Below are 23,708 nucleotides of genomic sequence, written 5' to 3' on the forward strand. Positions count from 1 at the left end.
TGAAATAAAACCTCCAGAGAGTTCCCTTTGTCACAGTACAATGATTGTCCATATCTTGACACATGTGAGAGCTTAAGAATAAACATTTCTAAGTGTTCACAGCTTCTTCAGAATGAAGGTGAAATTTTTTCCAGGGACTATCCATTTACTGCCAAGACAAATATCTAATGAAATCTTTAAAAGTTAAAGATGCAGTAGCATTTGTTGGCTGTGGGATAAAAGTTGTGAAATAGAACAAAACTATTCTTTTAACTGCAAAAAAAGAAAGCATGGGTTTTATTTCTTTTCTGTAGGTGTGTTGTGCTGGGGGAACTGTCTTGCAACTGGGGACTGGAATCATAGAATCAGCCAGGTTGGAAGAGACCTCCAAATCATTCAGTCTAGCCTAGCACCCAGCCCTATCCAGTCAACTAGGCCATGGCACTAAGTGCCTCAGCCAGGCTTTTCTTGAACACCTCCAGGGATGGTGACTCCACCACCTCCCTAGGTAGTTATGGTTTGGTTGTTTTTTTGTTTTGCTTTGTTGTTGGTTTGTTGTTTGTTTGTGATTTTTTCTGAATGAGGTGCTGTAATTGAGTACTAGATCTCTTTTCCCCAAAAAGAAATAAATACTGTGTTTTCCCAATGGCAGAGGTTTGAAAAGGAGGGACTTAGATGATACATTCCTTCCTTTTAGTTTATGGGTCTGCAGTCAGAAAGCCTTGTTTCATTTGGTCTGCCAGCACAAGTAGCAAATGCACTGAAAGATCCTCTGGTTCCTCGCTTTGATATATTGCTAAATACTAGTTATACTTCCTCTGCACAGATCAGTGGCTCTGTATAAGTGGTTCTTTCTTCAGTCTCTAATAAATGGGCTAAGCAATGTCTTCATTATTTTTATAGAAATAGTTACATTCTCTAGAGCAGAAGTTTGTGCTTAAGAGGGAGTTTAAAGGGAAGCTAAAGTCATGTCCCCTGTGCTTTCAGCCTGCTTTACAAGTATGTCATGTTATATTACTTCTGAGTTGGGAGATACTAAAACAAAATCCATTAAGACAAGACCTAATGTTAACTGAACTGCCTTATATATAAAAAAATAGATCAAGACTATCATTCTTCTGTAGAGAGAAAGCCAAATGTCCATTCCCACTCAAAATCCTGAGGCTTTATAAGCAAGCATTTATGTTTATTCTTTGATAAAGCAAGCACAGAAAAAGGCTGAGGTAGTGGATTGCATAAGCCTGATGGTTGGAAGATGGGATCCTCAGGCCTCTCACTGCTTCCTGGCCTCAGCTTGTTCTCATTCAACATTCTTAAAAGCTACTGAAAAAAAAAACTTTTAAAAGCTTCTGAAATTGCTGGGATTTTTTTTTTAATATGGAACTAGCAATATTTGTTTACCTCCAGTGCACCTAGTTAGACCTTAAGGGTGTCTAGTTGTTTTTTTTTTACTGTGCTGTATATCTTTTTCTGCTCTTTGAGATTATTTCCCACTCTTTTCTAGTGGTTTGTTTTTTTTTGCTGTTTTTTTCTTTAACTTCACTTGACAGGGCTGTGACTGTGTTTTAATGGTGGTTTTCAGTAAAGCCAAAGCATCCTCTCTGCTTTGGGCTAAGAGGAGAGTTGTTATTCAGCTGCATAATACCAAAAAAAAAAAACAACCAAAAAAAGGAGAATATTGTTAACTATAAATAAGTAGCCTTAGCTCTGTCCAGACATATATTGCAGAATTCTGATGCCCTTCCCAAGGCTAAGCTTGAGATAGCTGTGAGCTGTCAGGTTTACTTTCTGTATAGACCCTGTTCCCAACCTCAGAGTTTTTTAACTTCTATGCATCTGTATCTGTCTGTTCATACCTATAAGAAATTCTGAATACAAAGTTTGTTGCTTAAGGGAGCATGGCACAATGCAGCATATTCCAGTGGATAGATAATGTGTACATCATTTTTTGCTTTACAATTCCTTTCATTCCTCCTGATATTTAATGTATTTTGACTGCCTGAATTCACCAGGGAATAAAAAATGGTGTCCTGGATGTTCTTGAAGTTCTAAGTGTTGTTAGCTTCAAGTGATAGGGCCCTCTGTTGTTCAAATCTTTCTGAGATTTGTCTTTAAGACCACTGAAACTTTACCTGTATTGCTTTGGTGCAGAAGGAAAAGTGAAAGTCATGAAGGAATCTGAATGCATGGAAAAATAACATTGAAAGCTTTCATTAGTGAGACTGGGAAGAAAATCATAGAATTGTAGAATCAACCAGGTTGGAAGAGACCTCCAACATCATCCAGGCCAACCTATCACTCAGCCCTAGCCAGTCAACTAGACCATGGCACTAAGTGCCTCAGCCAGGCTTTTCTTCGACACCTCCAGGGACGGTGACTCCACCACCTCCCTGGGCAGCCCATTCCAATGCCAATCACTCTCTCTGGAAAGAACTTCCCCCTAACATCCAGCCTATACTTCCCCCAGCGCAACTTCAGACTGTGTCCCCTTGTTCTATTACTGGTTGCCTGGGAGAAGAGACCAACCCCCACCTGGCTACAGCCTCCCTTCAGGTAGTTGTAGACAGCAGTGAGGTCTCCCCTGAGCCTCCTCTTCTCCAGGCTAGATAACCCCAGCTCCCTCAGCCTCTCCTCATAGGGTTTGTGTTGGAAGATTCTATTTAATAGTATTAGAATATATTTATTAGCAATCTTAGACAAAGCAGATTCAGTCGCTGTACATAAAAAATTATGCTCCCTTTTGACTTATTTGTTGAAGAAAATATTTGCATATTACTCTGTCCTGAACTCTTGATGAAATAACATTTCAGAGTTTTACTAGTTTTCAAGTAGCTTTATCATTTTATCTGCAGTGAAATACAACCATGATTTACACTGAACACCACCTATTTAATAAGGGATGCTAAGTATTTCAAGGAGTGCCTTGCTCTTCACACCTGTATCTTACCTCTTACCCCTCTTGGATAGTGTGTTGAGCAACTGTTATTCTGACATTGGATTTTTACAATAACCTTTCTAAAATGATCTCTCTCGTGCTTTAACAGGATTAATTTTAATTATTTTTTTTAAGTTCTGGCAATGAAGCAAAAGGTTCTGAGTAAGTGTAGTCCAAGGTAAGACTTCAGTTCCAAATAGCTGTATTGTTTGCATCAGCTGGTAATACTTTGCCCTTAAACTGAGGGAACAGTTTCTTTGATGACTAAGTTATTATTATTCATCTTGATCCTTGCAACAGTAACTTTCATATCTGAAGTAAACAATGCATTTGGAGTTCTAGCAAAGAGATTTCATTACAGCTTGTAATGGGAAATTTTAATGCCTTTCTGGGCCATGATCCTATAATCGGCTCTTCTGACAAATCTGTGAAGCTCATCCAAAAGCAAGGTTCCAAACCTGAGGAATACTAATTTTGAACTGTAACTGAAATGCATTTCTTGTGTGTTCTTTGGGTCATTTATTGTGTTTGATTCTATATTGTGTTCCTAAAACTAAAGCCACCCTCTTATTTATGCCTGTTTTATATACAAAGGCCTTTAAAAAATAGGCATTAAAAAGAGGTTGCTGTGTCATAGACATTACATGGATTCCTCTGATTTATTTTTTACAGTGATTTAATGTTGGCAAATGGAAAATGTTAAGCATATTTTATGCCTCCCCCCCCCCCTATAAGTTTCTGACAGGAAATCTGTAGCTAAATATCATTTTCTGATTTCCATCTGTTCATGTGTAATAGTGTTTTATAATGCAGTCCAGATTGCTGCCCAGTAGAAATGTCCTATAGCAGGAGATAGGCTTCCTAGTGATTGCTGCACATACTAATTATTTCATTAATGACTGCATCAGTTAATTTTGAAGACAAGTGACTAATTTTAAAGACAGCTTTCCACTAAATAAGGTAGTTCCTCATTTAAATAAAGGTTTGAATAATTGCATTACCATGGTAAAACAAGAAGATGCAGAGGGAAGGGAAAAGTAGGCAGTGGAAACAGAACTGTTGCTGAAGTGTTTCTCAGCCAACTTTTGTGATCTCTGTGGTGCTTCCCAGCTAGTGAGGACTAGAGTAATAAAGATTTGCAGTAACAGCTATGATTTTAATTTTGACAACATGGATAATTTCCCCAGTTATTAAGTGTGACTAATGAAACACCAACTCTTTAAAGGTGTATGTCAGCATATGTTTTAAAGTGAAAGTTTCCTTCTAAGCCAAACTCTTCTCCAATTCTGGTAAATTACTGTTGATTTTCTTTATAAACTTTGCAATCAGGTTGCCTTTCCATATCTCAACTGCCTGGGAATTTCCATCTTTAACACTTAATGATAATCTGAATAATAAAATGAACGTGGAAATAATAGCTGTAATGTTTATCAGTCTAGGACTAACTAAACACACAACTGTAACTCCCAGATTGGTCTGAAAGTGCCTCTGAAGGGGAGAGGTGTGCTTCCACTGCTGTGGACTAGCTTTACCATAGCTTAAATAATTATTGTACAGATCTTTCACTTCCTACAAAGAAATGTGTTTTGTATCTGTGTTGGATTTCCTTTCATTGTGGCCGTTTGCTGCAGATGTTTTAGCGACAGGAACACGAATTTGTGGGGTTTGCGGCTCAGTTGCTGTCAATTCAAAACCGTTCTCTATAGATAAGCTAATTTCCTGTGATTTGTTTCCTGTGGTTGTATGCTTTACACAGGGTGACCCTCTGCAGAGGAGGAGGTAATAATTTATCTGAAGTTCAAAAGTTGGAACTATTCCTATATGTAGTCATGAGGGAGTATGGATCCATCATTTTGTAAAATGAAAGCCATTGGATTCAGCTGTTTTTTTTCTGAATATACTGAATGAGTTAGTGTCTGGGATGAAAGCAGGAATTGTTCTCAACTGCTCATATCCACAACAGATGTGCAGAGACAGCTAGTCTGACTCCCACAGCTCTGTTGGGCTAGACAGTGCCATTAAACTTCTGTCAATTATCCCATTGCCAGTCACATCACAGCGGCTTGCAACAGCCTTTCTCTGATGTCAGGAGAGACATCTGTTGTGTTCTGATGCAGAGTCATGTTTTCCTTCTTGCAAGAAAGCAGCATGAAGCTCTTTTGCTTCAAAGATGTTGAGAGCTGTGATTTACAAAAAAAAAAAAAACAGCCCACAAAACCAAACAAAAATCCCCCACAACACTTAACAACAACTATTTTCCCCATCTGAGCAGTTGGAAGACAGAAAAGCAGAACAGATCTGTGGCAGCTCAGCTTTTATTTGTTCAACGGGAACCTGCCACTTAGAACCATATTATATTTTGAAATAGACTTTACTATGAACATTTATATCCTTTGTAGAAGTTAATGTGTTGCAGAAAGTGTAGCTTGGCTGAAGAACAGGTTAAAAATGGTTTATGGAGCATGCAAAAGTTACTGACGTTTCAGATATTTAAGTGGTGCATGTGAAGTCAACTGAAATTTCTGCTACCTGTAGAATTTGCAGGTTGGTAACAATGACTACATAGGGTGGCCTTTTCTATAGTGTCTGCAAGAAGTGGCTACTGCTTTAACCAAATTACCATTGGGATAATTTGCTCACATTTTGGAACGTAGAGAGGAGGCCACTTGGATAGAATAACCACTTGTAAATTGAACATAATTTTGCTGAAAAATCCGGATATATACTTATGTACTGAAGTACAAATCTTTCTTGGTGGTTCTCTTATCAAATGGCCACAGGCTTATAGCACACAGAGATGTGAAGCCCTGATCTATAACAGTTTTGGTTTTTATGAGAAGTGACCCATTTTCTCATTGATATGATGATGCTTGAAACATAGTGAGAATTTTTATCTTATAGAATTATAGAATCAAGCAGATTGGAAGAGACCTCCAACATCAGCCAGACCAACCTATCACCCAGCCCTGTCCAATCAACTAGACCATGGCACTAAGTGCCTCATCCAGGTTTTGCTTGAACACCTCCAGGGACAGCAACTCCACCACCTCCCTGGGCAGCCCATTCCAATGCCAATCACTCTCTTTGGGAAGAACTTCCTCCTAACATCCAGCCTAGACCTCCCCTGGCACAACTTGAGACTGTGTCCCTTTGTTCTATTGTTGGTTGCCTGGGAGAAGAGACCAACCCCCACCTGGCTACAGCCTCCCTTCAGGTAGTTGTAGACAGCAATGAGGTCACCCCTGAGCCTCCTCTTCTCTAGGCTAAACCACCTCAACTCCTTCAGCCTCTCCTCACAGGGCTGTGTTCCAGGCCTCTCACCAGCTTCATTGCCCTTCTCTGGACACATTCCAGTTATCTCAACATCTCTCTTGAATGCTGTCAGCCCATGGTATCCTCTCCTTCCAGAACTAGATGTGAAAATATTTTGAGGAGGCTATTCAGAAAGAGAAGTTACTTTTATCTGGGAATATAAAGGCAATAAAACTTCAGAATTTATTTTGCAAAAGCAAGGGAGGTTTGTGTTTAAAACTTACATGCAAGCAAACTGTTTCCTCCATTTGAAAGATAAATTGTCCATTGCCAAAAAACCCAAACCAAACCAGAAGGGGTTTGAATTGAAGGACCAAGTGACTTTGCACTTGAAAAATGTGCAGTAGCAATGTGGCTTTTGTGTATGTCTTTAAAAGGTGTTTGTAGGTGTCAGGGTTTGAGAGAAGTGCATTAACACTGATCTGCCAAGGAGACAGTAGGAATGTGATTCTTGATGTATCCTGAGAAGCTGTTACAAGTGTAAATGATTCATGAGAAATCATGAGCAGGAGTACATGGTTATTAGCAGGATGCCAGGAGTGTTAGGAGAGGCTACAGCTATTTCAAAGGTTCAGAGAAAGAAGATGGAGTGGGGGGAGGGGAAGTAAGAAAAGACCTAATGATGTAATTGAAGGAGACTGGTATGCACATGTTATTCAGTAATGGACATACTGTACTGCTGAATAATTTGTGACCAAATAGTGTAAGTTTGTCTATAATTTATTTCTGTGTACCATTTTACTGAACTTCTTGTGTGGGAGCTTTTAGTCTTTTTCCCCTACACAGCTGCTTGGTTCCTTCATATTGCATTTTTAGAAGGGATGATGGTGTTCCTTACTTTGAGAATAGTCCAGTGAAGAAAAAAGGCATTAGGAGATGAGGATAACCTTAAAACTTTATGTGATGAATTGTTGATGGGCTGAATCTAGAGTGGTAGCTGAGGAGATGAAGGGTGGTAATATGCACTCATTATTGTGTGCTAATCCTGGAACTTCCCTTGAATCATGTGGTACTGTAAAGGACTACTGCCTCTCGTCTTTTCTTACATCTTTTCTGCCCAAACTTGTGTCTGAATTGTTCCTACCATGATATGTTTTTAAAGATATGTTATACATGGGTAATTTGTTCTTTAGAATTTCATAGAATCAACCAGGTTGGAAGAGACCTCCAAGATCAGCCAGGCCAACCTAGCACCCAGCCCTGTCCAGTCAACTAGACCACAGCACTAAGTGCCTCATCCAAGCTTTGCTTCAACACCTCCAGGGACGGTGCCTCCACCACCTCCCTGGGCAGCCCATTCCAATACCAATCACTCTCTCCAGGAAGAACTTCCTCCTAACATCCAGCCTAGACCTCCCCTGGCACAACTTGAGACTGTGTCCCCTTGTTCTATTGCTGGTTGTCTGGGAGAAGAGACCAACCCCCACCTGGCTACAGCCTCCCTTCAGGTAGTTGTAGACAGCAGTGAGGTCTACCCTGAGCCTCCTCTTCTCCAGGCTGCACACCCCCAGCTCCCTCAGCCTCTCCTCATAGGGTTTGTGTTCCAGGCCCTTCACCAGCCTTGTTGCCCTTCTCTGAACACGCTCCAGCATCTCTCTTTAACCACTATAGCTGATTTGCTGAGGATCATGAGTCAAAGATTTGATTTTATTTTTACTTTACTTTTTCCTTATGTAAGAATGTTTCCAGAGAGTGTGTCATGACAAGTCTAGTTCATATTTTCCTCTGCTCACTCCGTGTGAAGGAAATCTTCAGTGTGTGACACGTTTCTAGAAGGTAATATGTCATCTCCTTGGAAACAGAATTCACCAGTTGTATTTTTTGTGTTGAAGTATCCCAGATAAATAAGCTATTTCTTACAAAATAATGTATCCATTGGTATATACTCCCAGAGAAGTTGGTTATAGTCCTAACTTACCCCACCCCAGAATAATAGCTTGGATAAAAATACCTTTGTGATTTAACACTGAATTAACTTCCACTTCATGTAGCAAAAATGAAGGCTTGGCTGTTTTTCCATACATGTTTTATTTGAATTATCAACAGATATTTATAGATATTCCTTACATGGTTACAGCTTGTTCACATAAGAATGAACTTTTTCAACCTTACTGCTCACACACACAGAAATAGTTCTTGAGACTAGCGGAGTTTGAGGATGGTGACTTGAAGGAACAGCTTGGGAAATTCAGGTTTTATGTATGGAGATGCAAAGAAAAGAGAGTAAAAGCTTGTGTTAGATTACTCCAGCAGCTTTAATACTGAGGCAGAAAGGTACAGCTGCACAGCTTCTCTGGGGACAGCTGAGGTAAGACCAATGCCTGCATCTCTGGCAAGAGTGCATAATACTCAATGTCACACACCTTTCTTTGGGAACATGGGTCATGAAGTTTCAACAAATCTTTGCTTCAAAACATAGTTTTAAGATTGCTACTTATATCTGTGCTGGCCATGTGATACAGTCCTTAAAATCAACTTCAAATACTGTAAGTGCCTTGGTATTGACAGTTCAAAATGCTTTCTGCCTGAATGACAGCAAAAGGATTATTACCTTACAGAGCTCTACAGGTTTCAGCCATATTAGAAATGGGTTAATGCTAGATTTTAAGCTATTGACTATTGTTGGAAGCAGATTACTTTGCTTGTATAAAATAAAATCTGACAATTTAAAGTCTTAATGTCTGTAAAAGATAATCTGACCAAATGCATGGATGTTTCTGGTGTTTGATTTGGGCTTTGTTTTTACAAGGCTAGTCAGCTCTTTATGTACTGTGCAATTCTACAGCAACTGCTAACAAAATGATACATAAAGCTAAATTAACTTTCTCATTGTCCCAGGGACCATCATAAAATGAATATTTTGATAAACTAGAAATACTGAAAAGTGACTCTATATTGCTTTGGTTTGTGGTTGTGTTTTTTTTTTTCTCTAGTCTTACTGGGACTTACTTTGACTTTTATTTCAGTGGCATTGAATTATCCAACATGTGACAGTTTGGGTGTTACCCACCCCCCCACACTTTGGAAAGTCACCCAAACTAGACTCAGAGGCTCTGGAAATTGAATGAAGCTTTATATTTACAGCTTAGCACAATATACAGGCAGATAGTTACAATATATACAGAAATATACAAGTTAAAAAGGTAGTACAGAAACACAGCAGCCCTCCCAGAAACCTGAGTCCCGGGAGGGGCTCTTCAACCACCCTTCCACCTTCCTCCTACCCCTCTACCTTACCCAAGATCTTGCCTTGTATTCAAGGTAAGTTTGGAGGGTCAGCCAGGGGATTAGGAAGCAGATGGATAAGTCACACAGACAGCAGGTTAGGTTGGAGAGAGAAGTGAAGCCCACAAAGCTCAGAGAGCAACTCTGTTATCTCTATTTATGTTCTTGTTCTTGCACATCTCAGCAAGCCTATGAGTGAAGTAGACATCACCATTGTTTCCTTTTCACAGCCTGAAATCTCATTCTTCTCACCAAAACATTCTAGCTCAGCTCAAACTAGCACATAACATTCCTGCCCTTAGTAAGTTTGGTGGTGATATACTTTCTGTTAAATGAACACTTAGTGTGTATTTTAGTCAGGAAACATTGTTAGAGATCGATGAATACGAATCTATTTTATCTCTTACTGCTGTGGTACCAAATGTCTGAGCAAGGGGCTAGAGCTGGTTTTGCCTTTTTGCAACAACTACCTAAGATGCACTGAGGGAACTGCTTACCCTTTTGTTCTAGTCATATTTTCATTGAGCAGTGCTGCTTGATCAGAACTGATCTGGGGGAAGACCAAAATACTTCTCATGCATGTAGAAAAATAATTCTTTTTAATTAAAAAGCTTAATCCAACCTAAATCAGGATTAACACCCAGAGAATCTCAATGAGCAGCTGGTTCTCCTACCAGTGAGAAGTTTTTTGTACAAAACAGCCTTACTGCACAGACTCAGCAGTCCTGGACCGTTTCTGTTTCTACCAAGGATAAGGAACGCCGTATCACACTGATGTGAAGCTGGATAAAGCAGCTGGGAAGGTCTACCTTCAAAACAGGTGGCTATTTTATTCAAAAAGGAATTGGGTTTTCCTAGTTCTTCCTGAGTATAGCTGGGATTCCAGGTTTGAAGAGGTGTAGGATATAGCAAGAAGAGTTTTCCAGAGGTAGTTTAAGAAGTGTTTAATTCAATGCCTATTGTAGTTCTGGCATTTAATTAAAGGACAGCTATTCTTGTACTTTAATTTACTTAAAATGTCTTTGAGGTTTCTCAAATGTAACTTTTTTATGACCTGTGTGCTGCTAGAATTGATCTTTATTATGGTTATCATTTTACCTCTATCTAGGCTGAGAGACCTGGGGCTTTATAATCTGGAGAGGAGAAGAATGAGAGTGGGTTTAATAAAAGCATAGAAATCTGAGGGCTGGATGTCAAGAAGGAAGGGACAGCCTCTGCTCACTTGCTCCCTGTGATAGGACAAGGGGCAGTGGATGTAAACTACAGCCCAGGAAGTTCCACCTCAACCTGAGGAAGAATTTCTTTACTGTGAGGGTCACAGAGCACTGAAGCAGGCTCCACAAAGAGGTTGTGGGGGCTCCTTTTCTGGAGACTTTCAAGAGCCATCTGGATGTATTCCTGTGTGACCTGTGCTAGGTTATATGGTCCTGCTCTGGCAGAGGGGTTGGACTCAAGCTCTCTAGAGGTCCCTTCGGACCCCTAGCATCCTGTGATCTCAGATGAGGTGTTTAGGCTGCAAGACTAAGGTTGGAATAATACCTAAAAGTGATTTTTTTTTTTTTTTGCTAAATACATGTTGGCATTTAAGCTGCCTGTGCTAGCACATCTCACAATTAACAGTTTGCAGTTTGGGTGAAAAAATAAGACATACTTCTGATTTGTATGCAACCAGGGTATATAATTAAACCAAAACATGACTTTAAGAGCAAGATAAATGGTTTTCACAAAGAAAAGAAAAAATCAAGAGATTATTTAGTCAGTACTTTGAAGCTGTAGTTTAAATTAATTCTGTTATGACTTAACTACAGTAGAGCCCATTCAGCATGCAGACTCATTCCTTTTTTTTCCAAAGGGCTTTACACAAACTCCTATAACTACATTAACATTAGGAGTCATGTTCATCAGTGTAAATGCTTAGTCTGTACACAGCCATTGTTAATTAATAACTAACACTCTATCTGTTTGTGCTTGATCTTCTGCCTTAACTGTCTCAGTTGCCATTCTGATGGTGAGGCAGTACTGTTTGCTGACTTCTTTTTTGGTTGCCAGACCAGCTGGCAGTAGTTTGTTTTCCAAATTAGGTTACTTTAGCCAAGAAATGTGAAGACAATCAGAGGTATAAGTGTATGGTGTTAGAAATAACAGTGTCTCTTACCAATTAGTTGTATTAAACGTGGTGACAGCTTACTGTAACCCAGCATTATCCATACATGTAAGTCTTTCAGGGATGTTAACAGTTTTCTGATCCTTTTTGCTTCTATGCTTGCCAGTACCCTTTTAGAAAAGGTAAATGATTGTGTGTCTGGAGAAAGCTTGTATGAAATAACAGAATAGTCTTCAGTCTGCCTTACTAGATGGAGTCAGATCATCTATATTGATCTTGCTTTCTTCCATTATTTGAATTGGATTTTACTTCAAGGAGCAAGATGCACATTTGTATAGTGGAACACTTGTGACAACTGTATCCATGTATACAACAGTTCCATTAATTTTTCTTGCTAACACTGGAGAACTGCATTATGACACTAAGGCAGTGTAAGTAAGAGCAAGCCCACTCAAATATGATTTATTATATTGAGAATAAATTCCTGATCTGCAAGTATTTTTCACTGCTGTTATCACAGTCCTGGTGCTTCATTGAAGTTACTGACAGTTCTGGGGTTCAGAAAAGACACAAACTTTTTTCTTGTGTGGTGGCATCATTCTCTTTACAGGTATTATTCAAATTTTCTTGTCCTAAAAAAACTAAAATTGCAATTGATTGGAATGAAAAAAAAGTTGAATGGTGTCTGTTGTTTTAGCTCTCATGCTAATTCTTTAACTTGTATTCAACACTTGTGTCAAGCAAAATGGTTCAGTCTGCAGTCAAAGAGTTTATGGAGCTGACGTATGCTAATTTAAAAATCTCAATACTACACCATGTTGCTTAAAATGTTTCTGCATGATTCTATGTAGCTTTGTAATTACTATTATTTGAAATACTTGGAAGGCACAGTCACAGAATCATAGGCTCATAGGATCAACCAGGTTGGAAGAGACCTCCAAGATCATCCAGGCCAACCTAGCACCCAGCCCTAGCCAATCAACCAGACCATGGCACTAAGTGCCTCAGCCAGGCTTTTCTTGAACACCTCCAGGGACGGTGCCTCCACCACCTCCCTGGGCAGCCCATTCCAATGCCAATCACTCTCTCTGCCAACAACTTCCTCCTAACATCCAGCCTGTACTTTCCCTGGCACAACTTGAGACTGTGTCCCCTTGTTCTGTTGCTCGTTGCCTGGCAGAAGAGACCAAACCCCCACCTGGCTCCAGCCTCCCTTCAGGTAGTTGTAGACAGCAATGAGGTCAGCCCTGAGCCTCCTCTTCTCCAGGGTAAACAGGCCCAGCTCCCTCAGCCTCTCTTCATGGGGTTTGTGTTCCAGGCCCTTCACCAGCTTTGTCACCCTTCTCTGGACATGTTCCAGCACCTCAACATCTCTCTTGAATTGAGGGGCCCAGAACTGGACACAGTACTCAAGGTGTGGCCTGAGCAGTGCTGAGTACAGGGGCAGAATAACCTCCCTCATCCTACAGGCCACACTGTTCCTGATCCAGGCCAGGATGCAATTTGCTGTCTTGGCCACCTGGGCACACTGCTGGCTCATGTTCAGCTACTCTCTATCAGTACCCCCAGGTCCCTTTCTTCCTGGCTGCTCTCCAGCCACTCTGTCCCCAGCCTGTAGTGCTGCTTGGGGTTGTTGTGGCCGAAGTGCAGAACCCTGCACTTGGCCTTGTTAAATCTCATCCCATTGGCCTCTGCCCACCCATCCAGCCTGTCAAGGTCCCTCTGCAGGGCTCTCCTACCTTCCAGCAGATCAACACCTGCTCCTAGCTTGGTGTCATCTGCAAACTTACTGATGCTGGACTCAATCCCCTCGTCCAGATCATCAATAAAGATATTGAACAGGACTGGGCCCAGCACTGATCCTTGGGGAACACCACTAGTGACAGCTGCCAACTGGATGTGGCACCATTCACCACCACTCTCTGGGTCCAGCCTTCCAGCCAGTTCTTGACCCATATCAGAGTGAATCTGTCCAAAACATAGTTACAGTTGAAGGTGTGGTTTTAGTACACACCTATTATTATCAAACATTTAAAAGCTATATGAAATTTCCTATTTCAAATGAAACCTCCTTTGTGTGTGTGTGTGTTTTATTTGTATTACTGGCTGTTATTACAGGAAAATGTGTGCTATATGCCATGCCTTTTCTGAGAGTAACCAAGCTTGTTGGAGTAGCCAAGCTTTGATCTATAAATGCAGTTTGTCTGATCAGTGACTTTTCATGGGTTTTTGTTCAGTTTTGCTCTTCCTGGGATAGCTTGAGATGGTAGGCCCTTACTTGTCCTATGTATTGCATTGATTTTCTAGTTTATGCATGGAATGCCTGGCCTTGCATCAAAAAGGGTCACAATATAGTCTTTTGTGAAAATAGAATGTTAGAAGAATGTATGGGTCTGTAAGTTAATTGTAGTAAAACAAACAAAAAGATAGAAAATACTTAGTCAAAAATTAATCTTTAAATATTCCCTTCCTTATGATTGTAGTTGATAATTAAAAAAAAAAAAGCAGATTAAATAAGCAATGCAGGATCTGATTGCCATTGGATTTGCCATTGGAATGAGATCACAGGCTCACAGGGTGTTAGGGGTTGGAAGGGATCAAAGGAGATCATTGAGTCCAACCCCCCTGCCAGAGCAGGACAATACTATCTAACACAGATCACAGAGGAACACATCCAGACAGGCCTTGTGTGCTATTCTGAAGCTAGCTAGAATGAGAAGAACTAGATTACAGGCTGTGAAAGGGAAACAATGGTGATGTCTCATTCAGTCATAGGCTTGCTGAGATGTATAAGAGCAAGAATCCAAACATAGATAAGGGAGTCACTCTCTGTCTAGGCTTTGAGCTGCATTTCTCTCTCTAACCTAACCTGGTTAATCCACCTACTTCCTAAGTGTGCTAGTTAGAAGCAAGCTGGAATGTTTTGGTAAAAGAACTTGATAACAGGCAGTGGAATGAAAACATGGTGTCTCCTTCTCTCACAGTCATGCTGAGAGCTCTGGGAAGAAGAAAGACTTTTTCTCCATTTTGTCTTTTTCTTCTGCCTTTGCCTTCAGACCTAGTCACATCTCATTAACCTTGCTCCTACTAACCTTGCTCCCTAACCTCTTGGCTGCTGCACCTCTCTTCTTCCTGAGGTGTTGGGGTGGTTTGAAAGCCCCTCCTGGGGACTCAGGTTTCTGGGAGGGGAGTTGTGCTTTTGTATTGTTTATCCTTTGTACATTTCTGTATATAATTGTATATAACTGTATATATTGTAAATAGCTGCTTGTAAATTCTGCTAGCTGTAAATAAATTGCTTCATCTATATTCCCAGGGTCCGTCTGAGTTAGCTGGGGCAAAGACAAAGTGTGGGGGGGCGGGTAAGAGCCCAAACCATCACACTAAGCCCCTGGCTGACCCTGCATTCTTCCTTGGGCACAAGGCAATGTCTGGGGTAAGGTAGAGAGGAGCGGGAGAAGGTGGAAGGGTGGTTGGGAGCCCCTCCTGGGGACTCAGGTTTCTGGGAGGGCTGTTGTGTTTCTGTATTACCTTTTAACTTGTATATTTCTGTCTATACTGTAAACCTCTGCTTGTATATTGTGCTAAGCAGTAAATATAAAGCTTCATTCAAATTTCCAGAGCTGACTGAGTCTAGTCTGGGTGATTTCCAAAGTGTGGGGGGGTGGGTAACACCCAAACCATCACATCTCCAAAGTCTCCATAGAAGGAGACCACACATCCTCTCGGGGCTGCCCAGGCAGGTGGTGGAGTCACCATCTCTGGAGGTGTTCAAGCAAAGTCTGGATGAGGCACTTAGTGCCATCGTCTAGTTGATTGGACTGGATGATCTTGGAGGTCTCTTCCAACCTGGTTGCTTCTACGATTCTATGATACTAAAACATATTTGGGCATATTTGTGGGATAGTGGTTTCCTTGTTGGGTGAACAGTTTTGCATTTTGCCTTTTTAGCTAAGTATCAAACCCTGAACAATATTGCATGCCAAGCAATATTCTTGTGTGTGTGTGTGTCTGTTCAAAATAATGCCCTAGCAAAAATTCTCTCCTGAAAATAAAAGATGAGTATCACATGGTAATGAAACTGCAGCAGGTTTTTCAGCATGACTGCTTATTTCCAGACAGCTTCAGCATTAGAATTTACTTAAGGATTTCAGTACCTAGGTGGAGTTTCCTCCTTTCTAGTCTGTGTTAGTTTTTTTTAGGGAGTTATTTTTGCATTCATTTGGTTCTAGAGTGTATTTCTGGGAGTTTAAAGTTTGGGGTTTGAAAACAATTGTCTTCTGCCTGGGCTGTTCTTTTTCTTTCTGAAAATGCATTTATATATGCTAATGAAAAAACATAATGACGAGTTAAAATGAAGAGTTAAAAGTGAAGCAGGATAGAGTTGTTATTCTGAAAGGTCTATGAAAGAGTTGGTATGTTAATAGTGATACCTTGACAAATTTAATGCTAGGTGTTTTTTCTTAGGCCAGCCTTATTTTTTCCTGCAGTTTTAATTTGGTATAATGACACAAATCCTCCATGGCCATAAATTGTCATAGCACCACTGACTCTTTCTCTCCTTTTCTCCATCCCCAAATTATTGATATCCACATACAACAGCACTGCCCTGGTTTGTAAGTAATATGCTGTTAGCCAGCTCCCCGAGGATGCTGCATTTCAGTGAAGGATGAAGGCTTTGTTTATATGGTGGGTGTATATAATATGAAAATGAATCAGGACATTAACTTTGCTACATAATTATAGTTCATTTTTAAGCTGCTGTTCAGTTTTCATTCTTCATCAGAGGAGAATGGAGTCAGTAGTGAGTAGATTGTTGGTCTTGTTCGGATTCAGTATTTAGGCCAATCATGTGTTTAATGCAGCTTTTGGGCAGGGAAACAGCTTGTGAGATGCTCAGTGCCTCAGGCTACCAGCTGCTTGCCTAATTGGCCTGAGAGCACAGTGGAAAGAAAGCTGAGACACCAAGTCAGCTGGCTTCAATATTGTTCCCAACTGGAAGAAACCTGTTTATTGGTTTGAAGTGGCATCTAGTGTCACAGGTGCACAGCAACTGTCTGCTCAGTGATGGTGTTACCAATACTAGCTGTCCAGTTCTTCTGCGCCAAGTCACTGTAAGTGAAGTTTGAGTCCACATCTTTTGCTTCTGTTGGGCAACACTTGAAGGCTGCTGAGCTAAAAATTATCTTAAGACTTAGTCTTTCCTTTTCTGAGTGGGAGGTTTCACAAGGAAGTGTGGCAGGCACATAAGACACATTGAAGAGAGAGCCTAAATAATATCCATAGATGCATATGGAAGGAAAATAGGCATAGAGTACAAAGAACATAGTTTGGGGCACTAGCATGGTATGATCTGAATTATTCTTCCAGATACTCAGATAACTTGACTTTGACATCCAAGGAGACTCAAAATGTGTCTTACATCAAATATGTTAAGCTACAGAGGATAAAAGAGTTTCTGGTTTTAATAGATTTTCTTGTTAAGAAATCCCAAGAGGTTCTTGTGCTTTTGTGAAAAATGTGAGGAATTCAAAATGTTTGGTTTTGTTAACCTGTAGAGTGGTTAAAATCTGTGTCACCCTATCTTATTTGGGAGGGTAACATTTTGTATGCAGGTAGCAATTATATTTGAAGTAAATGCTAATAAACTTGTTTTATCCAAGACATTAATCTATTTAAAGGTGCAAGGAATGAAGACAAATAACAGTTTATGATTTGTTTCTATTATTACTTGGATATTGTTTAGATGAATTTTGCAATATTTTTCTGACTGCATAGAGGTCTGATGCATTTTCACAGGTTGGTTTATTTAATGAAGTACTAACAAAACAGAGCTCAGCAATGAAACTTCATCTGTCCATTTCTCTCCAAGTGTAACTTCTGTTAATAACTTTAAAACTTGATGGAAACTGCTTTGACTTCAAAGGGCAGATATCTTGAAGCTAAATAATGTTGAATTTTGTCATAGTACATGGTAATATACAGCCTTCTGCTCAAGGAGAAGACTTCATTTGCTCAATATATGTTATTTTAACCTCCCTCCTATGAGCCACACTGTTCCTGATGCAGGCCAGGATGCCATTGGCTCTCCTGGCCACACTGCTGGCTCATGTTCAGCTACTATCTACCAGTACCCCCCCGGTCCCTTTCTTCCTGGCTGCCCTCCAGCCACTGTCCCCAGCCTGTAGCGTTCCTTAGGGTTGTTGTGACCAAAGTGCAGAGGAGGCTCAGGGGTGACCTCATTGCTGTCTACAACTACCTGAAGGGAGGTTGTGGCCAGGTGGGAGTTGGTCTCTTCTGCCAGGCAAAAAGGGGACACAGTCTCACGTTGTGGTGGAGGAGGTCTAAGCTGGATGTTAGGAGGAAGTTGTTGGCAGAGAGAGTGATTGGCATTGGAATGGGCTGCCCAGGGAGGTGGTGGAGTCACCATCCCCAGAGATGTTGAAGAAAAGCCTGGATGAGGCACTTAGTGCCATGGTCTAGTTGAATGGCTAGGGCTGGGTGATAGGTTGGACTGGATGATCTTGGAGATCTCTTCCAACTTGGTTAATTCTATGGTTCTATGATTTTCTGGTAGCATCTGACTGGCAACCCAACTTGTTGCTAGTCATGGTATTTCCTAATTTATTGCTGTAAGCGAATGGCCCCCAAAAAAAAATAGCCAAGGGAAGATGCAAATAGCTACAATATCTTAGGAGTAAGGACATTTTTAATTACATGAGCTATTCTGAGCTGCACAGATAAATATCTAAGAAAAGAAGAAAGCAAAATGTCTGAGTTATTCTTTTTAAATAGAATAAATTATGGGTACTGCATGTGGAATTAGCAGTGATTTCCTCAAGTGTGGTTCCCTGAATTTTGTTAACCAAAATTTCTGAAGACATGAAGTGATTGGCAGTGGCCTGTTACTGCTTTCAGATCTCATTCCCCTGCCCAGATAAGTGAATCACAGAAACAATCTGATTGGAAAAGACCCTCAGGATCATCAAGTCCAACTGTTATCCCTACTCTGTAAAGTTCACCCTTAAAACACATCCTCAAGCACCATATCCAAATTACTTTTAAACACACCCAGAGCTGGTGACCAAACACCTCCCTGGGCAGCCCATTCCAATGCCAATCACTCTCTCTGGCAACAACTTCCTCCTAACATCCAGGCTAGACCTCCTCTGGCTCAACTTGAGACTGTGTCCCCTTGTTCTATTGCTGGTTGTCTTTGTTGCCCTCCTCTGCACTCACTCCAGCACCTCCACATCCTTCAGATGGACATGCTATTTAAATAGTCATGTGCCACTTAAACTGTCTTACCAAAAAATAACAAAATGCTCCCTGACTTCACAGGAAAAACTGCAAACTCTTCATGACTGGGATAAAATGTGCCCCTTTGCAAAACTTGCCATTTTCTTTGTTGTTTTATTAATAGAATTCAATGAAATAGGCCACTAAGGTGGCTGACCAGGTTAGTTTCAGGTGTTTCATCTGTTTTTCACTAGTGTTAGCATTCCTTGTACTTCAGCAGTTTGTCCTGTGCTTCATCTCAGCTTTTGGGTTTTAACTCTTGCAGTTGCTTCAAAGAAGTGGTTTTTAGTTCTGCGTCATAAAGATTACCTTTCATTTTAATTTGACATTTAAAGCCTTCTCATTCTTTGATCATAGAGCTTTACACTTGTGAAGGCTTTCCTCTTTGCATGAGTTCTTGCTTTCCCCTCACCATATAAAGTTGAAGGTGATTGTATGCAATAGCCTTTCTGTTAATTGCATCTAATCATACATCTTTTATATCTTGTGCATAGCCACTAAAGTGCATTTATCACACTGATTCTTAAATCATCATGTTTCAAATACCTCGTTAGAGGATCACTTCTCATAACTTGTTCTTGCAACTGTTTTGGTTGGAATAGACCTCTGAGATCATCAACTCCAAAAAACAACACAAACCATGTTCCAAAGGGCCATGTCTACATGACTTTTCAGTGTCTCCCTGGGCACCCTCTTCCAATACCTCACCATTCCTTCAGTAAACAATATTTTCCTAATGCCCATACTGAACCTCTTCTGGTGCAATTTGAGGCTATTTCCTCTTGTCCAGTCACTTGACTCTAGAGATGATACCAACACCCCCCTGACTTCAACCTCCTTTCAGGGAACTGTTGAGAGAGAGGTCTCCCTTCAGCCTTCTCTTCTCCAGACTAAGTAATCCCAATTTCTTCAACTGCTCACCAGACCTGAGGCTCAGATTAGCAAAGGAAATTATATTTTTGGTTACACCATCCCAGCAGCAGACACTTCTCACTCTGGTGTAGAAATATTAATTACATTTGTTTAATTTTAGCCTCTCTAGGTGGTATTCAGTAACCTTGGTCAGCCATGTGGTTAACTACGTCCCCTATGAAATGCTTCCTTTAGTGTGTTAATGGCAGGAAGGGGTGAGTTGCCAGTCCTTTTTTGTTGCAGCCATCTTCACATAGATGAAACTTAAGTCTGTTGCTTCATCTCTTTCCAAAGCTGGATGGTTGCCAGCAGTGATGAGAGAAGTAGCAAATGAGAAAGAAAGGAGCAAAAACTGTGACTGATGTAGTGGGGAGCAACAGATGTCATGTGGAAAATTGAGATATACTCAATAAGCATTTGCTACAAACATTTTCATACTGATGTAACTTAGTGATGGGGTGTGAGATACGAGCATATGAGCAGAGTGAGTGCGTTTAAGCTTTGCAGCGTTTCAGACAGATGGAAGCTCGTGGTTGAAGACAATTTATGTGGAATTACAGGCTAGTGGTGTTCACAGCTTAATGATTCTGCTTTAAAAGTGATTTTATGTTATAATTAAAGAGATGTGGTGAAGGAGAATAGAAGGAGCTGGGATACAGGAAGCAAGGGAGGTAAAGGCCAAGAGCTGCTGCTGTTAGGTGTGTGTCATCCAGAAGGAGCTATACACCCTGTGTAAGAACACACAGAGAATTGCACGTTAACACTTGTGTTACCAACTTCAGCTTGCACTGTTGGCCAGCACAGGTTTCTTTGAATACCTTATTTAATATCATAATGAATTAATCAGAACAGACGCTTCGACATCTGTATTACAAATCGTGTTGAGGTTTGTATTTATCGAGAACAGCAGAAAGCGGTGGCTGAATCAGCACAAAAGATTGGTGTTGTGGAGGCAGGGAATTAATGCAGCCCAGTCAGGAATTTCATAGAAAAATAGAGTTATTTTGTTTCCCCAAAAATCTGCCCCCAAAACTGTGTGCAGAAATTAATTTAGTTTTAATTAGCAGATTCAGGTTGAGAAGATCTACAAGGATACCATAGGTAATTTGACTATTTTGGAGGTCAGAAGTTGGAAAAGGCTGAGCTATTAAATGATAGCATTCCCCACTAATAATCACGCTGAGCCAAAGTTACTCACAGGTGAGTCAGGATGGCTGAGAAGAAGGGGGGTCCAGCTGCTTGTCCCCTCTCTCTTTCAGAGGCTGTCCTGAGCCTGCATAAAGGGTGCTTAAGGTGGGAAGCCTCCTTTGGAGCAGAGCTCCAGGGGCTCCTGCTGCAGGATCTATCCAGGCGGGGGAGAACTCTAAGGTGGGAACCCCAAAAGCTGGAAGTCCCCCAGTATTTATACCCTCCCTAGACAAAGAGCAGAGTTACCACTGCCTAGGTGTGAAGACCACAGCCAATCCCCAGCCCGATTCCAGCGCGGGCACTGCACGGGCACCCCTAGTGCTGGAAGGGTCCCTTGCACCCCCCCATCACACTTGCAGTGCAAAGGGAGGGGAGACAGGTCTGTTCCTGCCTTTTCCTCTCCCATTCAAACCACAGAGGGAGAGGAATTTTGGGGTATACAGGACTCCAGGACAAGTTGATACTTAGCAGCAGTGAAAATGCAATTAAAAATGCTGTGATACTGTGGAGTTTGTTTTCCAAACAGGCTTTAGCACTTGAAGCAGAGTTCCATTGCTCAGAGTATTGCCCTTTGTATAAAAGGAAAAACAGTTTATTTGTAATGGACTCACCTTGCCAAAATGTCTTGTGCATAGCCTGATTTTCCATGTTTCTTTCTTTTTGATGTATTTGATGTATTTCAGTACTCAGAGAACACTCTTCACCTTAATGTTAACTGTTTTGTAAGCACTTCTTCCTTCTGTTCTTGTCAAACTTTAAAGTAATACATCTAATTGAATGTTTGCAAACCTTTTTATTGTAATACTTTGCACTTGAGGCTTGGGTCAGTTGAAATAAAACACTGGTGTAATTTGGAATCCAGTGCCTCTCTCTGCTCCATGCAAGTAAGCACATCTAGTGATAGTGTTTCTACTGTTTTCAGAAAATTCATATTCTCCAAATTGTTGAATTACTCTTTCTATTATAATTCTTAAATAGCTGTTTTATAGAAATTATTTGGAACATTTGGGGATTGTCACCATTTTGATAGTCCAATATAGATATTTTCCTTTAGAGATGATGTTTCAGTAGCATTAGTGAGTCACAGAATATGGTACGTGTTCCTTAAGCAGTTTTCTAGTCTTAGTGTTGTGTCAGACTGACTCACCTTTTATCAGCCATACATTTTAGAGATTAAGTTTTGCTTCAGATGCATCAGAAGTATATATGACAGCAAGTGGTTATTGCTGAGGAGTTACTGCTTTTCACCAGCTTATTTGCATTCTGTGGCTTGTACTTCAGAACTGGTAGTGCTGACACCAGCGTTTTGTATTTGTCATCCTTAACAGAAAGGGCTATTGCAAGACATGAAGTCAGAGAAATAGAACAACGTCATACAGTAGATGGCCCACGGCAAGATAGGACACTGGATGAAGAAGATGATGTGGTGATTATTTACAACAGAGTACCTAAGACTGCCAGCACATCCTTCACAAACATTGCCTATGATCTTTGTGCGAAGAACAAATACCATGTTCTACATATCAATACAACCAAAAATAATCCTGTTATGTCTCTGCAAGATCAGGTAATGCTGCTGCATTTGACATGTCTCTATTAAACAAGGGGGAAGTATAGAAATTATTTTTGCTGTGATAAGCTTACAATTCTGATAGAATTGGCTTTTATGTCAGATTTTCCATTATAAATTAATTCTAATGTGTTTATTTCTGTAGAGAATTAATATTATTTATAAAATAATATGTTTAGGTTTTCCTAGACTACGGGAGGTGGTAAGTATCTGGTTCGAGTCAAAAAACAAAGCTGAGAAGGGTCACAGCAAGGGCAGAAAGGACTTTTGTTGTTAAAACTATTAAAGTATATTGTATTGTCAGCTGTCTACCTTGTGACTGTGTGATAGTATTTGCCTGTCATCTCCATCTGCAGTGAATGCAGTCTCCTGTGATTACCTCTGTGGGTAGAGCAGGCACTGTGCTGTGCTGTCAGGGCTATGCTTTGGTACTAGGTCTGGTGAGGTGTTACAAGTGATACAAAACAGATAGAAGGAACTGGCTATAAATATTTTGCACTCTAAAGGGTAGGTCACATTGCATCTACATAAAGCTCTCACTAAAGTCATTGTAGTCCCAGGCTGGGAATGGTCATGGGTACCGTTGCATCAGATGCTGAGTAAGGATCAGTGTGCTCTGGGTTTGTGTGGTGTGGTAAGGGAGTAGGTGTTTGTTTTTTTTACTAGTATTTCTCTGCTTGTTTTGAGTACACATGCAGAGAACCCAGGTCAGAGGTGTGAAACATCACTATGTCGTCATCCCTGTCTGTAAAACAAATGTTTCCAAACTCCTGGGTATGTACTACTGATTGTATGCTGATCATGTTAAGTTGATGTGCAGCAGAGGCAGGAGCTGTTCTGCATTGCAGCATGTCAGTACTGAGGCTTCCCGCACCTTTAAGTGCATGCCTACAGGCTGAAGCTCAGCACAGCTGCTGGAGTGGGGTGAGGGGACTCAGATGGTAACAGGCCCTCCAATTTCAGTTCTGTGTGTGGGAGAAAGATTGAACCTGGGATCTCAGTGCAGGGAATACAGAGAATACTTCGAGTGAGACTGAGAACCTGTTCTGTGGTGGCAGAGTTTTGTTTGTGTTGGGTTTTTGGTATTGCAAAATCTTCTCTTAAATATGAAGGTGATACTGTCATATATGAGTACTGTACTGGGATTACTAAGTCTGGTAGCCAGCCCTATAGTTCTGTACTAA

General features: G+C 40.7%; 1 protein-coding gene across 1 annotated transcript in view; it reads left to right on the forward strand.

Annotated features, from left to right (window-relative positions):
• The window catches only part of HS2ST1 (heparan sulfate 2-O-sulfotransferase 1), an 88,295-nt gene that overhangs the window by 45,179 nt on the left and 19,408 nt on the right, over nucleotides 1-23,708 (forward strand). The window contains exon 2 of the mRNA XM_064147952.1: nucleotides 22,283-22,521. Within this exon, the coding sequence (XP_064004022.1) occupies nucleotides 22,283-22,521 (239 nt within the window). The remainder of the gene's footprint in view (nucleotides 1-22,282; nucleotides 22,522-23,708) is intronic.

This window comes from Pogoniulus pusillus, chromosome 8, assembly GCF_015220805.1.
Source record: "Pogoniulus pusillus isolate bPogPus1 chromosome 8, bPogPus1.pri, whole genome shotgun sequence".
NCBI lineage: Eukaryota > Metazoa > Chordata > Aves > Piciformes > Lybiidae > Pogoniulus > Pogoniulus pusillus.